This window comes from Elephas maximus, chromosome 3 (genome assembly GCF_024166365.1).
Source record: "Elephas maximus indicus isolate mEleMax1 chromosome 3, mEleMax1 primary haplotype, whole genome shotgun sequence".
NCBI classification, from domain to species: domain Eukaryota; kingdom Metazoa; phylum Chordata; class Mammalia; order Proboscidea; family Elephantidae; genus Elephas; species Elephas maximus.
Genome location: NC_064821.1, coordinates 18,407,393 through 18,423,675, shown reverse-complemented (window position 1 = coordinate 18,423,675; position 16,283 = coordinate 18,407,393). Strand labels below are relative to the sequence as shown.

At 42.8% G+C, this 16,283-nt stretch overlaps 1 protein-coding gene across 1 annotated transcript; it reads right to left on the bottom strand.

Moving 5' to 3' along the window:
• Positions 1–9,557: 9,557 nt before the first annotated feature.
• Positions 9,558–11,588, bottom strand: LOC126070966 (serine/threonine-protein kinase MARK2-like). The gene has a single exon (XM_049875284.1). The coding sequence runs from the start codon at positions 11,586–11,588 to the stop codon at positions 9,558–9,560; it is 2,031 nt and encodes a 676-aa protein (XP_049731241.1).
• Between the last annotated feature and the right edge of the window lie 4,695 nt (positions 11,589–16,283).

Here is a 16,283-nt window from a genome sequence, read left to right as displayed (position 1 = left end):
CGCCCACTGTGCCCCGCCCCACCCCATCCCCTTCGGCCTCCGTGGCCCCTCCCCCCGGGACACACTTAGGCAGCTTCTCAGGAGGAGGTGAGTGTGCCCCGGGACTTGCTCTGGAAGCGGAGCTGCCACTGCCTAGCCGCTCTGCTCCAGGAATGGTGCCTGAGGGCTCCCCGCGATTCAGCTCCGGTAACTCCTGTCCGCTTCTGAACGGTCTCTTCCTTCCCCTGCCCCTCAGTTCCTGTCTAAGGTTGCCTTTTATGCTCAGGGCTCGGAGCTTGTCACAAATATACTGGTTTCATTGTTTTTCAGGTCTTTGTTGTAAAGAGGGCTGGATAGAAGCATCTTCCTATTCTGCCATCTTGGCTCCACCCCCTAAGGTTTCTTTTTAATTTCTTGATAATGTCTGTTTTTCCCTTAGAACGTGTTTACTTCTTAAAGATTATTTTTACCTTTTTTATTGTTGTGAAATTATACAAACAAACCATTTGCAATTCAACATCTTCACGTACACAGTTCAGTGACACCAATTACATCAATCATGTTGTGCAACTGTCACCAATATCCATTGCCAAATTTTCTGTCCTATAAACACAAACTCAATGCTTCCTAAACAGTGATGGACAAAATTTGTAACTTGCACGTAATCCAATTTTTATCTTGTTGTTTATGCTTTTTCTGTCATATGTCAATACCCATTGCCAAATCCCTGTAATCTCTTCTATTTAAGAATGTTATGACTTTAGTTGTTATCTTTAGTTAGTTCAGTGATCATTTTGAGTTATTTGTATGACGTGAGGTAGAAGTTGAGCTTCCTTCTCTTGCATGTGGAATTCCAGTTTTCTTTGTGCCATTTGTTGAAGAGTGTCTTCTTTTCCCGTTGAATGTATTTGGCGTCCTTGTTGAAAATGAATTGACCAGATATGATTGGGTTTATTTGTAGAGTTTGAATTCCATTCTGTTGGTCTGTATGTCTATTCACATGCCGATAGCACACAGATTGGATTACTGCAGCTTTACAATTGTTTTGAAGTTGAGAAGTGTGAGTCATGTGACTTTGATCCGTGTGTTTGAAGATTATTTTGGCTATTCAGGGCCTCTAGCAATTCAAGGTGAACTTGAGGTTTGGCTTTTCCGTTAATGTAAAAAAATGCTTTTAGAATTTTCATCGGGCTTACACTGAATCTGTAGATGGATTTGGTAGAATTGCCATTTTGACAATATTAAGTCCTCCATTGCATGAAAACGGTATTCCTTTCCGTTTATTTAGGTCTTCTTGAATTTCTTTCAGCAGTAGTTTGTAGTTTTCAGTGTATAAGCTTTTGCCTGCTAAGTTCAATTTATTCGTCAGTATTTTCTTTTTTAGATGCTATTGGAAAAAGAGTGATGTTCTAGATTTCCGTTCTAATATGATTGTTTTGTTTTTTTGAGTGTATTTTCCTTGAAATTTGTTCCTTAGTTTTGTAGATTCACATCTATCATCAAATGTTGAAACTTTTCAGTTATCATTTCTTCAGGTATGATTTTTGTCACTTTCTCCCCCTCTTCTCCTTTGTGGGTAGCAGTGCTGGTCATGTGGATTGTGTCTAGATCTCATAGGCTTTGTTTACTTGTTTTTAGTTTTTTTTGCTCTTGAGACTCAGTAATTTCAATACCCCTTTTTTCAAATTTGTTGATAGTTTCTTCTTCTTTCTGAAATGTTTGCATTCTCTAGTAAATTTTTATTTCAGTGGTTGCACTATTGAGCTGCTGAATTTTTGTTGGTTTCTTTGTATACTTTCTATCTCTTTATTAATAGCCTCGTTTTCTTTTATAGTTTTCCTGATTTCCTTTAGATATTTCTCCATGTTTGGTTTTGGCTCTTTAGGCATATTTAAGACAGTCGTTTTGAAGTCTTTGTCTAGTAAGTGTGATGTGTGGACTGGAATGTTTTCTGTCAGTTTATTTTGTTCCTTTGAATGGAACAAATTTTCTTTTTCTTGTATGCGTTGTGATATTTTTTTTAAAGTGGACATTTTAATATTATAAAGTGGTAACCTGGAAATCAGATTATGCACCTTTCCCTTTTAATGTTTTTAAATTAAATTCTTGAAGGTTATTTTACTGTATTTGTTTAGTGACTTTTTGGAATGAATGTATTCTTGTTTATAGGTGGTCACTGAAACATCTGTTGTTTAGCTTGTGTTCAGCTAGAGTTTTCTTTTCACACTTTACGTTTATCACTGCACACTCTTCTTGCTTGCGTGGTTTCTGGGGAGGTCTGATGAATTCTAATCCTTGTTCCTTTATAGGTATACTGTTTTTATTTCCTCTTGTTTATGTAAGTTTTTCCTCTTTGTGTAATTATCTGCACTTTCAATATCCTATTCCCAGATTTAGATGTTTTAGTATTTATCCTGCTTGGTGTTCTATGGGCTCCTCGATCTGTGATTTGGTGTCTGGCAACAATTTTAGATAATACTGTGCCATTAAAACTTCAAATATTTCCTGTATTCCTTTTTCTCTTCTGCTTCTGGTATTCTCTCTATGCATATGTTAGACTTTTTGGGATTGTCCCCCATTTCTTATTCTCTTTCACTCTTTTTTCTTTTCAATTTGACAAGTTTCCACTGACAAATGTTCAACCTTACTGATTCTTTGCTTAAACATGTGCAACCTACTGATAAGCCAATCAGTGCCGTTTTTCATTTGTGTTACTGTGTTTTTCATTTCTGATATTTTTTTGAGTATTTCTTTGAGTTTCAGTCTGTTCATTTTCATTACCCTTTTATTGTTGCATGTTGTCCACTTTTTACCCAGAGCCCTTATCATATTATCATAGCTATTTTAATTTCCTGGTCTAATATTTCTAACAAAGGTGCCATATCTGAGCCTTGTCCTGTTGTTTACCCAGTCTGTTCAGTCTGTGTGTGTTTCCACGTTTTTGTCAAGCCTATGCTTGATGAGGACTTCCTGGTGGCATAGTGGTTAAGTGCTACGGGTGCTAACTAATTGGTTGGCTATTCGAATCCGCTAAGCGCTCCTTGAAATGGCTATTGGGCAGATCTACTCTGTCCCATAGGGTACTATGTGTCGGAATCGACTCGACGGCACTGGGTTTTGTTTTTTTTTTTTTGGTATGTTTGATGAGGACTGAAGTTAGGCAGTTTTCCCCCTACGTGGCATGTTAGATGGTGTTTGGTATTTCCCCTTCCTCAAGTCTATTAGGCTCTAAAAATTGGAAGTTGGTTAGGTTGGTTGAAAGGGTGGTAGAACCGTTTCCCTTAAGGGTAGACCGTTGTCAAGAACAAAGTAGTGTTTGCAGTTGGTTACTTTTTTTTTCCAACTGGAATTATGAGAGACTTTTTCTTACAGTTTGACAGTGAAAACCTAGTGAGTCTCCTTTATGAGAAATTCACCGAAGTGTGAAGGAACCATAAGGGTAGGCCCTGTGAAATTTCTCTCTCTCAGTTTCCAGGGATTAGTCAATTAGCATTGAAGTAAGGAGCCCTAGTGGCATAATAGTTAAGCACATGGCTGCTAACCAACAGGGTGTTGATTAAAACCAGCCAGCAACTCCATAGAAGAAAATACTTGGCTGTTTGCTTCCATAACGTTTCCAGCCTAGAGAATCCTATGGCGGTGTTCTACTCCGTCACATTGTGCTGCTATGAGTTGGAATCAACTCATCGGCACCTAATAACATATGATTCTAGGTCAGGAGGTGGAAGTAACGGTGGTGGCATTCTCTGTTCCCAGTAAGCAGGGATTCTTTGTAGTAGTGCATGTGTATCTCCAGCTTCTGGGATAGCAGATTGCTCTGTGAGTTCAGATCTGTGACAGAGCTAAGAAGAGTTGTTTCTTTTCAGGTTTTTCTTATTGTGAGCATGCAAGGGACATCCAAGTTCCTTTTATAGTGGAATGGAAAATGGAAATTCCCATCTAGTGTTTTTAGAGTGATTTTGAAATGAGAGGAGCTAAAAATACATAGAAAAAAGAAAGAAACAAAAAATCAAAACAAAACCCACAAATACTTCTCCTAGTCTGTGCAGATTGGCTCTGTGCTGGGGCACTCCTGAAACACTTATAGAGTGAGAAAAAGTGTAGGTCTTTCTCGGGTAGTTTCTGAACAGAAATTTTGCTCTAGGTATTTGTAGCCTGCTAAATTTCCCCAAACACACAGTTGCTTTTGAATATCCTGATTTTCCAAAGAAGTACTTCCCAGTTTTGGCTTTTAGGCCTTAGGCTATCTATCGTATGTTTTGAGCATACTGTTTAGCCTGAGCCCTCTATGGGCTGTTAGTTCCCCTTGCAATCTTTCCTTATAAATGCCTGCCACCTTAGCAGCCTGGGTCGTAAGTTAGGTCAAAGAGACAAGGTCCTTGCATTAGTCCTTCAGGCATCCCCCAGAAAGATTAGAAGAGACACACACAATGATTTTCTGTACTCTAACTGGAGCCAGGAACAGGGTCCCACCCTGGGATCGGAAGCAAGTGCTGCTACTATAAGATGACCACTGAGTTGGGGAGGAGATGGGGCAAGGGCAAGAAAAGAGACCACAAAGTTGCCTTACCTTTTTAAAGCCATCTTTTCCTTGATTCAGTATTTGCTGTGTTTTTGTCAACTGTTGACTCTTTTCAGGATACTCACAGGGTAGCAACACCTTCTAGGTTTCTTTTCCCCCTTTGGTGGGGTGAGAGCTTCATATAACATATCTCAGTGTCTTGCTGAACTTACCCACTTGATTGATTTTAACATTGCCCTTTGGTAGGGCTCTGAATGAGAGACTGGAACTCAGTAGGCCAGAATCCAAACGTGGCCACTTTCAGAGCCAGGATCACTGACAAGATCCAGCAGAGCTCTTCCAACCTCCACAGACTAACCCCCAAAATAAAACTGATTTTTGTCACTTTTTCATTTTCTTATTTTGTATTTTTTTTCTAGTTTTTATATGCTTTTTCTCATCTTTTTCTCCTTTTATTAAGTTTTTATTTGCATGTTACTAGTTGCTGTTGAGTAGATAACAGTTCGCAGCAACACCAAACGTGCAAAGTAGAACTGTTTCACAGGGTTTTGAAGGTTGTGACCTTTCAGAGTCAGTTACGAGGCCTTACTTTGGAGATGCCACTGGGTGGGTTTGAACTACTAACCTTTTGGCTTGTCATCCAGGGCTTAACAATTTGTGCCACCCAGGGGCCTAGTTTTTATTTAGTCATCAGTTTTTACCACTTTGAATCCTGTATTGGGACCCATTGGCCCTAAGCTAAGTAAGACTTGACCCAAGTCCGAGATGATGCAGAGGCCTCTCGGCCATTTCTTCTGAGGAGGAGACCCATGTGTAAGACTACCAAATGCTCGAAAACCTCTGCAAAGGTACCTTCACCAAGGTGAAGTTGGCTAAAGCTCTTCTCACTGGGAATAAGGTGAGATCGTTAGGGAGACCCAGCAACCTCCTGCAGCATCCACAGACTATCCTGAGAGGTTAAAATTATGAAGGCTTTCATTCATACCTTTTCTTTATTCTGCCCTAGAACTCTTCCAGGGAGAAGAGTACGACGGACTTCCCAGTGGATAGGTGGAGCCTGGGAGTCATCTTGTATTTGTTGGTGAGTGAATCCCTGCCTTTTGGTGGAAATGCCTTCATGGAGCTGTGGGAGTGTTTACTGTGAAATTGTTTGAAGTCATCAAGAATGAGAACACACTCCACATAGTGATGGAATAAGTAAGTGGAGGGGAGGTGTTTCATCATGCAAGGGCTCATGGCAGGATGAGGGACAAAGGGGCTCAAGCCACCAAATTCTGCCAGATAGTGTCTGCAGTGCAGGATTGTCATAACAAGTGTATGGTTCAGAGGGGCCTGAAAAGAGAAAACCTACTATTAGATAAGAAAATGAGCAGCAAACTTTCAGGTCTTGACCTTGGAAATGAATTCAGCCTGGGCAACAAGCTGTATACCTCCTGTGGCAGTCTCCCTTCCTATATTCTGCCCTAGAACTCTTCAGGGAGAAAAGTATGACAGACACCCCCAGTGGATGTGTTGAGCCTGGGAGTCATTTTGTATTTGTTGGTAGGTGGATCCCTGCCTTTTGTTGGAAATACCTTCGTGATACTATGGCAGGAGGTAGTGAAGGGACTTTCCCTTCCATATGACTATGCAGTATGAATACCTGCTGATCAAAATTTTCATTCATGACCCTAGTGAGAGAGGTACTTCAGAGGCAATTCTGACACATCCGTGGATGATGGTGGGTCATGAAGAACAAAAGCTGTATGTGGAGCCACACCCAGATTACAGTGACCGTCAGTGGATTGAGGTGATGTGTTACACATGGTGAGAGATTCAGTGCTTATTGATGATGCCAAAGTACAGTGTTGTGATAGTCATCTATTTGCTCCTGGTCGTAAAACACCTGAGACAGAGGGCCATAGCAGCCTGCAGTGGATCTTCATCCCATGGTGTACAGTGTACCCTCTTGTGCTAACCCAAGCAGAGGAGGTAGAGCGAGCCTGCCATTCCAGCTCTCTTAGTCTTCTAGCGCTGCTGTAATAGAAATACCACAAGTGGATGGCTTTAACAAAGAGAAATTTATTTGTTCGCAGTACAATAGGCGAAAAGTCCAAATTCAGGGTGTCAGCTCCAGGGGAAGGCTTTCTTTCTCTGTTGGTTCTCTCATCAGTTTTCCCCTGATAGAGGAGCATCTCAGGTGCAGGGACACCAGGTCCAAAGCATGAGCTTCGCTCTTGTTGCTGCTTTATTAGGGGTATGAGGTGCCCAACTCTCTGCTTGGTTCCCTTTCCTTTTTATCTCTTGAGACATAAGAGGTGGTACAGACCGCACCCCAGGGTAACTGCTTTTACATTGGATCAGGGGTGTGACCTGGGTAAGGATGGCATTACCATCCCATCCTAATCCTCTTTAACATAAAATTACAATCTCAGAATGGAGGACAATCACAAGATACAGGGAATCATAACCCAGCTAAAGTGATGCACACTTTTGGGGGGAGACATAATTTAGTCCATGAGGCGTACCTAAAATTCCTCTTGCAATTATGCCAAAAAATGTGCGGCCTGAGGAGGACCAGGGGTCAGGGCAGAAGAGCAGAAGCATAAGAACAACCCATCCTGGAGAGAAAGAAGGCCAGTCCTGTGCCCTCTGTGAACAGCAATGTTTTCACAAACAAACACGGAATTGACCATTCCAGAAATTAAGGGAAGACCACCTTGGCCAGGGCAACATCCACAATGCTTTGGACAGTCTATCTGATTCAGGATCAGGGGCCTCCATGGCATCTACCTGTACCTCAGTCTCTCCACCCCAGTCCTACATATACCACGAATCCAGGACAGACTCGGTGCAGCCCAACCAGGACTCTGGAGTGTGCTCCAGGGTGAGCAACAGTGACGTGCTGCAGTTTAGAACATCTTCCCAGTGTGTCTGTGAGGCTTCCTCCTCATCCCACACCATGAGCAGCAGTGGTGGAGCTCAGAAGGAACTGGTTTCCTCCAGGGAGTGTGAAAACTAAGCTCTTTGCATGCTGAGAAGCTGCAAGAGATTCCTGACCAGCCGAGTTTGCCTCAGATTGTGAGCCCAGCCTCTCCCTCTGTCAGCAGCGAGGGATGGCAGGGGGCCACTGAGATTTGTTCAGTGTTATTTGCAGGATTACATGTCTTGGTTTGCCAGCTCAGCGCCACATATTTCTAACTCAGTACAAATAGTAAGAAGGAAAAGGAGGAGATATTGGGAATGATGTAGAATTTGGTAATGGGGGTCCATCCATTTAGCAGGACAATAAATTGAGAAATGACTCTGGACAGGCTTAAGTGATTGGAACTCAGTATTTGGAGCGCCCCCGCATCACTTTGGCAAGCTCTTGCTCTTTCTTAAGCTGCACTACATATTTTTCACAATGTAAATCCTGTCAACCATAGGCCCTTAGAAGTATTGACCTATTTTCCTACTAATTATAATGCTCTCTCTCCCCCACCAGTACAAGCCCTTTTCCTGAGGCAGAAATGAATCCCACTAACTAAGTGATCAAGGGCAGTGGTCACTAATCAGTACATGCAAGGAAGGTAAAGTATATGGTATAAATTAGGTGGACCAAAGCATGTCTCAAAAAATCAGGAACTACAACTAGCTTGGAAGTTCTTCCCTAATGTAACCTTCTCACACTGTCAAAACACAAGTTTCTTTTTTTTTTTTTTAAATAACACTCAGTATTTTGTATGTCCTATAGGAATTGTAATTGTGGCTGTGCCCCCAGTAATCAGGCATGGCTGCTGGGGGGTTATAGCAAAGCAATTTCTTATGGAAAATGGATTTAATCCCATGGAGCTATCTAAGCACTCTTCACGTGGGAGAGTCTAACCAAATTGACAACTACCTGCTTCCAGTGTGTGCTAGGCCTACCAAAACCATTAATACGGAAATATTTGTTGGAAACTGATACCCAGTGTTAAAAAATATAGACATGTCACTGTACAGGAGACAGAGCCAACCATGAAAAGCTGAGAAGCAAGGTCAATTTGGGCAAAATTTATTGGCATGCCACCTCCAAGGCTACTAAAGTTCTATAAATGGGTGTGCTAGAAAAATTTCTCCTAGGGTGGAGACGATAGGGCAGGTGGTCTCCCTCTGAAAACAATAAACAGGTTCAGAAAAGGATCCAATGTATAATAGAATTGATGCCTATTCTTGAAATACTTAGGCCCACTTGAAAGTCTTCCATGTTGAGTTTCGCATGGCCCAGGATCTAATTTGATGGCTAAACTCCAGATTTTTTCACAAGGAAGAACATATGATGTCATTCCACAACTCGCCTGGTCTTCGGTCATTAGTGTTCAGTCAGTGAATGTATTCTTGAGATGGTCTCTAAATTCAGGTGGGACAAGCTCAAGGTCATACTTTGGCTCTTGTGGACTTGGTCTGATTTTCTTCAGCTTCAAGATGTTTCAGAAATAGACTGGAGGCCTTTCTTTCAAGTCATCTGTGTGTGGAGTTAAACCGACAACTTTCTGGTTTGCTGTTCAGTGCATCCCAAGGGACTCCAGAGAGATCTCGATGGCCGTGTTAGTGAATCAAGTGGCTTTCCCTATTACAAGCTTTCCTTTGTCTGTCTGAACGGATGAATTTGGGAGTGTTTGTTTTGTTTTCATGAATTCTTTGCTTCATGTTTGCTGCAGCGGATCTGTAGGAATCTGAGAGCAAAGACGAGGTGGAAGTGCTTAAACCTGGAGAGGCCAAGCTGTTGTCGCTGAAGTTTACGTGGAGGAACCAGCTCCATGGAGCCCAACGAGATGATGTGGAAGATCTGCCAAGTGTGCGATGCCAACAGCTGCGAGTGGGATGTCTCCCGGGCATATGTGTTGCTGTGCACACGTGACGTGCAGGCCAAGAGGACTTTGTGCAGTGGAGGATGAAGGTATGCACACTGCCTTGATGATTGCTCAACAGGGTTCAAGTGAAGTGAATTTCGGGCACCTTTTTTAGGTGGGTTTTCTGAACATTGCCTTCAAAATTACAGAGGAGCTTAAACCTTGGAACTCCTGTTTTCTCTCAGGCAGCTGCTGCCCCCATTTTAAAGTGCAAGGTCACTGGTGATTTTTGAGACAATGTTATTGAAGGCCTCAGAGGTCCCTGAAATTCTCTTCACTTTTACCCCATTGAGAGTCCTCCGAGGCAGGGTGCACACCTCCATCCTCCACTGAGTGAAGTCCTGTTGTCCTGGTGTGCCATTCATACACAGCAGTGTGTATTTGTGTGTGAGATCCCAGTCACAGCCATTGGCATCCAACACTTGACAGATCTCCTGCAGCATCTCGTCGGGCTCCAAGGAACTGGTGATCTTCATCCTCCAGGTAAATTTGAGAGAGCGTGGTTTGGCCTGTTGAGGTTTGATCATTTGTGCAGCTTTGCTGTCCGATGCTTTGTGGTCCTTTTTGTCATATGTAAAACAAAGGCATCTTCTCATGAGCTTAAAGAACCTCCCAGTGGCCCGCTTCCAGCCCTGGCTGCTGACAGAGGAAGAGGCTGGACTCACAGTCTGGGGCAAACTCGGCTGGTCAGGTAACTCATGCACCTGCTCCTCAGAGGAAGAGGCTAGACTCACAGTCTGGGGCAAACTCGGCTGGTCAGGTAACTCAAGCACGTGCTCCTCATTTGCGGAGCTTAGATTTGACATTCCCTGGGTAAAACTGGTTTTCTCCGGGGCCCCGGCACTCTCGTTGATGGTGTAGGCTGAGGAGGAAGGCACAGAAACACACTGGGGTGGTGTGATGGGCTGTGGCACCTCACTGTTTCTCCCCTTGGCATACAGGTCAGAGTCCTGGTTGGGCTGTGCCCAGGCTGTGGTAGATTGCTGCCGCAGGTGGGCCAGGGCCAGGGAGAATGATGGAGAAGTAGACACCATGGAGGTCCCCATCCCTCCCTCAGAGAGAGTGTTCAAAGCATCGCGGATGTAGTAACCAAAGGTGGGAATGGTGGGCTCGGTGTAACTACGCTGTTTGGGTTTAGGACAGACGGTAGGAGGCACTTCATGGGATGAGGAAGGAGTGTGGCTATCGGTGCAATGGGCTTCAGCCTGGGGTTCCAGGGTGCTGGTGTGGCTGTCAATCTCATATGTGTCGTGACGCAGGATCAGATAGGTGGCGTTCGCATCATTGTAATTGTGGTTCAACAGTGAGTCATGAATGTCTTCCTGCACGTAACCTGTGTTCACCGTCACCTCAGTGTGCCAGTGGTTATCGTAGTCTGGGAGTGGCTGCACATAGAGCTTTTGTTTTTCTTCATGGCTCACCTTCATCCATGGATGTGCTAGGATGTCCTCTAACGTGGCTCTCTTTCTTGGGTCACGAATGAAAATTTTACTGAGCAGGTGTTGACACTGGCTAGACATGTGGAAGGGAACGTGATATTGTCCCTGCAGCACCTGCTCTCGCAGCTTCGTCAAGGTCTTCCCACGAAAAGGCAGAGATCCAGTTACCATGAAGTATAGGATGACTCCCAGGCTCCACACATCCACTGGGGGTCCGTCATACTTTTCTCCCTGAAGGAGTTCTGGGGCAGAATAAGGGGGAGTGCCACAGAAGGTATCCAGCTTGCTCCCTGGGGTGAATTCAGTTCCTAAACCAAAGTCTGCAAGTTTGATGTTCATTCGCTTGTCCAATAGTAGGTTTTCTGTTTTCAGATCCCTATGAACAATACTCTTGTCGTGGCAGTACTTCACCGCTGACACTATTTGTTGGAATTTCGTTTGGGCCTCTTTTTCGCTCATGAAGCCATGATTCACTAGGTGGTAAAAGAGGTCCCTTCCACTTGCATACTCCATCACTATATAGAGGGCGTGCTCATTCTCTATGACTTCAAACAGCTTTACAATATTTGGATGATGGAGATCCTTCATAATTTCTATCTCTCTGTATAGTCTGTGGAGGTCGGAGGACGTGTGCTGGATCTTGTCAATTATTTTAATGGCTACCTCTTGGCCGGTGATGATGTGCTGGGCCAGCTTGACCTTGGCAGATGCCCCCTTGCCGATGGTTCTGAGGAGGTGGTAGCGTCCCACATGAGTTTCCTCCACAGCAGAGAAGGCTAAGTGGCTCTGCAGCATGTTGGCTATGGTGCGAAGGCGTAGCGGGCTTTGGGATAAGAGGTGCCCTGGTGGTAGGATTAAAAACTTAAAAACCCAAAACCCTAAAAAGTGGTGACTAAAAACTTAATGAAATATGGAAAAAATGAGAAAAAGTTAAAATATAATCAAAAAGGTAAAATGAGAAAAGAGGAAGTAAAATTTTAAAAACTGATAAAAATAAGATAAATTGTATATATAAACAAAACAAGAAATCAATGAGAAAGATTCAAAAAAGGAATAAATAACATGAGGATAAGAAAAAATACAAAATAAAACAATAATAGTAAGATGATAAAAAAATTAACAAGTACATAGAAAAAAAGAAAAATTGAGGATGTAAAGGAAGAATAAAAGGAAAAACGAATGAATGCAAATGAGGAAAAACAAAGAGAAAATAAGAATAGCTGGCGAGGAAATAGAAAAACCACAATTTAAAGAGAAAACAAGCCAAGTTTGGTCACGATGTCTCAGGTCACTGAAGGAGCTTCCTGAGCCAGAAAGACCACAAACCTAGGTTTCCAGGGACTTATATAGGGGCTTGGAGTTCCAAAGAATTGGCTCCTTATGAGGTCACCACAAGAAATGGACCAATAAAAACGGGGGGTAATTGACTGTGCTTTTTGCTCTCAGGGATTCTTTACTCATTTTTTTTAGAAGAAAAATGTGTGTGTGTGTGTGTGTGTGTGTGTGTGTGTAGAGCGAGAATTCCACAGAGCTTTTCTTTCCTTTTTATTGATCTTCATGTTATTTTTTTTATTGTGTTGCAAATATACATAATAAAACACGCCATTTCAACAATTTCTACATGTGCATTTGTTACATTGCTTATATTCAAGCTGTGCAAGCATTTCACGGTTTATGTTCGAAATCATTCCACTACCTTTCTCATAAACTCAATGATCCTAATCAAAAACTCTTCCTTCCCCCTCCCTGTCACCCCTGGTAACCACTAATAAGCTTTGTTTTGTGTATATTTGCTTCTGCCCTATAAGTGAGATCAGAATGCATCTCTCCTTTTCTGACTGACTGACTTTTCTCAGCTTGGTGTTTTCAGGCTTCATCCATGTTGTCGTATGCATCAAGACTTCATTTTTGGGAGTGTGTGTAATATTCCATTGGAAGTCCCTGGCTTGCACCAACAGTTAATTGCTCATCTACTAGTTTGGGGGTTCAAACCCACCCAGAGACTTCTCAGAAGACATTCCCGGTGATCTCCTTCTGAAAGGTCAGAGCCTTGAAAACCCTGTGGAGTTGTGTGTACGTACCAAAGTTTGTGTATCCATTCACCTGCTGATGGACATATTGGCTGTGTTCATCTTTTGCTTCTTGTGAAAAGTGCTGCAGTGAAAAGTTGTATATAGATTTCCGCTTGCGTTCCTGCCTTGCATAGTGGCTGTTGTGGTTATTAGATGCTGTCGAGTTGATTCTGACTCATAGTGACCCTAGGTACAACACAACAAAACACTTCCTGGTTCTGCCCCATCATCAAAATTGTTGCTGTGTTTGAGCCCATTGTTGCAGCCACTGTGTCAGTCTGTCTTGTCAAGGTCTTCCTCTTTCTCCCTAACCCTCTACTTCACTAAGTGTCTTAGTTATCTAGTGCTGCTATAAGTGCAATACCACAAGTGGATGGCTTTAACAAAGAAATTTATTCTCTCCCAGTCTACGAGGCTAGAAGTCTGAATTCAGGGTGCCAACTCCCTGGCAATGCTTTCTATCTTTGTTGTTTCTGGGAGAAGGTCCTTGTCATGAATCATTTTCTCCTGGCCTAGGAGCTTCTCAGCACAGTGACCGTAGGTCCAAAGAATGTGCTCTGCTCCTGGCACATCTTTCTTGGTGGCATGAGGTACTTATATCTCTCTGATTACATTTCTCTCCTTTTATCTCTTGGAAGATGAAAGGTGATAGAGGTCACACCCCAGGGAACCTTCCCTTCCATCGGATCTGGGCTGTGACTTTCGTAAACGCGTTTTATCCCTTTCTATTCAATCCATGACATTCCACCTTGTTGTTGTTGTTGTTAGGTGCCGTCGAGTCGGTTGTGACGCATAGCGACCCTACGCACAACAGAACGAAACACTTCCCGGCCCTGCGCCATCCTTAGAATCGTTGTTATGCTGGAGCTCATTGTTGCAGCCACTGTGTCAGTCCAGCTCCTTGAGGGTCTTCCTCTTTTCCGGTGACCCTGTACTCTGCCAAGCATGATATCCCTCTCCAGGGACTGATCCTCCCTGACAATGTGTCCAAATTACGTAAGACGCATTCTCGCCATCCTTGCCTCAAAGGAGCATTCTGTCCGCACTTCTTCCAGGACAGATTTGTTCATTCTTTTGGCAGTCCCTGGTATATTCAATATTCTTCACCAACACCAGAATTCAAAGGCGTCAATTCTTCTTTGGTCTTCCTTATTCATTGTCCAGCTTTCACACCCGTATAATGTCATTGAAAATACCATGGTCTGAGCCAGGTGCACCTTAGTCTTCAGGGTGACATCTTCATCTTCAGCACTTCAAAGGGGTCCTTAGCAGCAGATTTGCCCAATGCAATGTGTCTTTTGATTTCTTGACTGCTGCTTGAATGGCTGTTAATTGTGGATCCAAGTAAAATGAAATCCTTGACAACTTCAATCTTTTCTCCGTTTATCACGATGTTGCTCATTGGTCCAGTTGTGAGGATTTTTGTTTTCTTTATGTTGAGGTGTAATCCATACTGAAGGCTGTGGTCTTTGATCTTCATCAGTAAGTGCTTCAAGTCCTCTTCACTTTCAGCAAGCAAGGTTGTGTCATCTGCATCACGCAGGTTGTTAATGAGCCTTCCTCCAATCCTGGTGCCCTGTTTTTGTTCATATAGTCCAGCTTCTTGTATTATTTGCTCAACATAGAGATTGAATAGGTATGGTGAAAGAATAGAACCCTGACGCACACTTTTCTTGACTTTAAACCAATCAGTATCCCCTTGTTCCATCTTAACAACTGCTTCTTGATCTATGTAAAGGTTCCTCAAGAGCACAATTAAGCGTTCTGGAATTCCCATTCTTTGCAGTGTTATCCATAGTTTGTTATGATCCACACAGTCGAATGCCTTTGCATAGTCTATAAAACACAGGTAAACATCCTTCTGGTGTTCTCTGCTTTCAGCCAGGATCCATCTGACATCAGCAATGATATTCCTGGTTCCATGTCCTCTTCTGAAACCGGCCTGAATTTCTGGCAGTTCCCTGTCGATATACTGCTGCAGCCGTTTTTGAATGATCTTCGGCAAAATTTAGCTTCCTTGTGATATCGATACTGTTCTATAATTTCCACATTCAGTTGGATCACCTTTTTTGGGAATAGGCATAAATATGGATCTCTCTTTTTTTTGTTTTTCCAGTCAGTTGGCCAGGAAGCTGTCTTCCCTATTTCCTGGCATAAACGAGTGAGCACGTCCAGCGCTGCATCTGTTTGTTGAAACATCTCAATTGATATTCCATCAATTCCTGGAGCCTCGTTTTTCGCCAATGCCTTCAGAGCAGCTTGGACTTCTTCCTTCAGTACCGTCGGTTCCTGATCATATGCCACCTCTTGAAATGGTTGAATATCAACTAATTCTTTTTGGTATAATGACTCTGTGTATTCCTTCCATCTTCTTTCGATGCTTCCTGCATCGTTTAATATTTTCCCCATGGAATCCTTCACTATTGCAACTCGAGGTTTGAAATTTTTCTTCAGTTCTTTCACCTTGAGAAACGCCGAGTGTGTTCTTCCCTTTTGGTTTTCCATCTGCAGCTCTTTGCACGTGTCATTATAATACTTTGTCTTCTGGAGAGGCGCTTTGAAATCTTCTGTTCAGTTCTTTTACTTCATCAATTCTTCCTTTTGCTTTAGCTGCTCGAAGTTCAAGAGCAAGTTTCAGAGTCTCCTCTGACATCCATCTTGGTCTTTTCTTTCTTTCCTGTCTTTTCAATGACCTCTTGCTTTCTTCATGGATGATGTCCTTGATGTCATTCCACAACTCGTCTGGTCTGCAGTTAGCAGTGTTCAATGCGTCAAATCTATTTTTGAGATGGTCTCTAAATTCAGGTAGGATATAGTCAAGGTCATATTTTGGCTCTCGTGGACTTGCTCTGAGTTTCTTCAGTTTTAGCATAAACTTGCATATGAGCAATTGATGGTCTGTTCCACACTTGGCCCCTGGCCTTGTTCCGACTGATGAGATAGAGCTTTTCCATCGTGTCTTTTCACAGATGTAGTGAATTTGATTTCTGTGTTTTCCATCTGGTGAGGTCCGTGTGTATAGTTGCCGTTTATGTTGGTGAAAGAAGGTATTTGCAATGAAGAAGTCATTGGTCTTGCAAAATTCTATCATTCGATCTCTGGCATTGTTTCTATCACCAAGGCCATATTTTCCAACTGCTGATCCTTCTTTCTTTGTTTCCAACTTTCGCATTCCAATTGCCAGTAATTCTCAATGCATCTTGACTGCATTTTCGATCAATTTCATACTGTAGCAGCTGATAAAAATCTTCTCTTTCTTCATCTTTGGCCCTAGTGGTTGGTGCGTACATTTGAATAATAGTCATATTAACTGATCTTGCTTGTGGACGTATGAACGTTATCCTATCAGTGACAGTGTTGTACTTCAGGATAGGTCTTGAAACGTTCTTTTTGATGATGAATGCAACACCATTCCTCT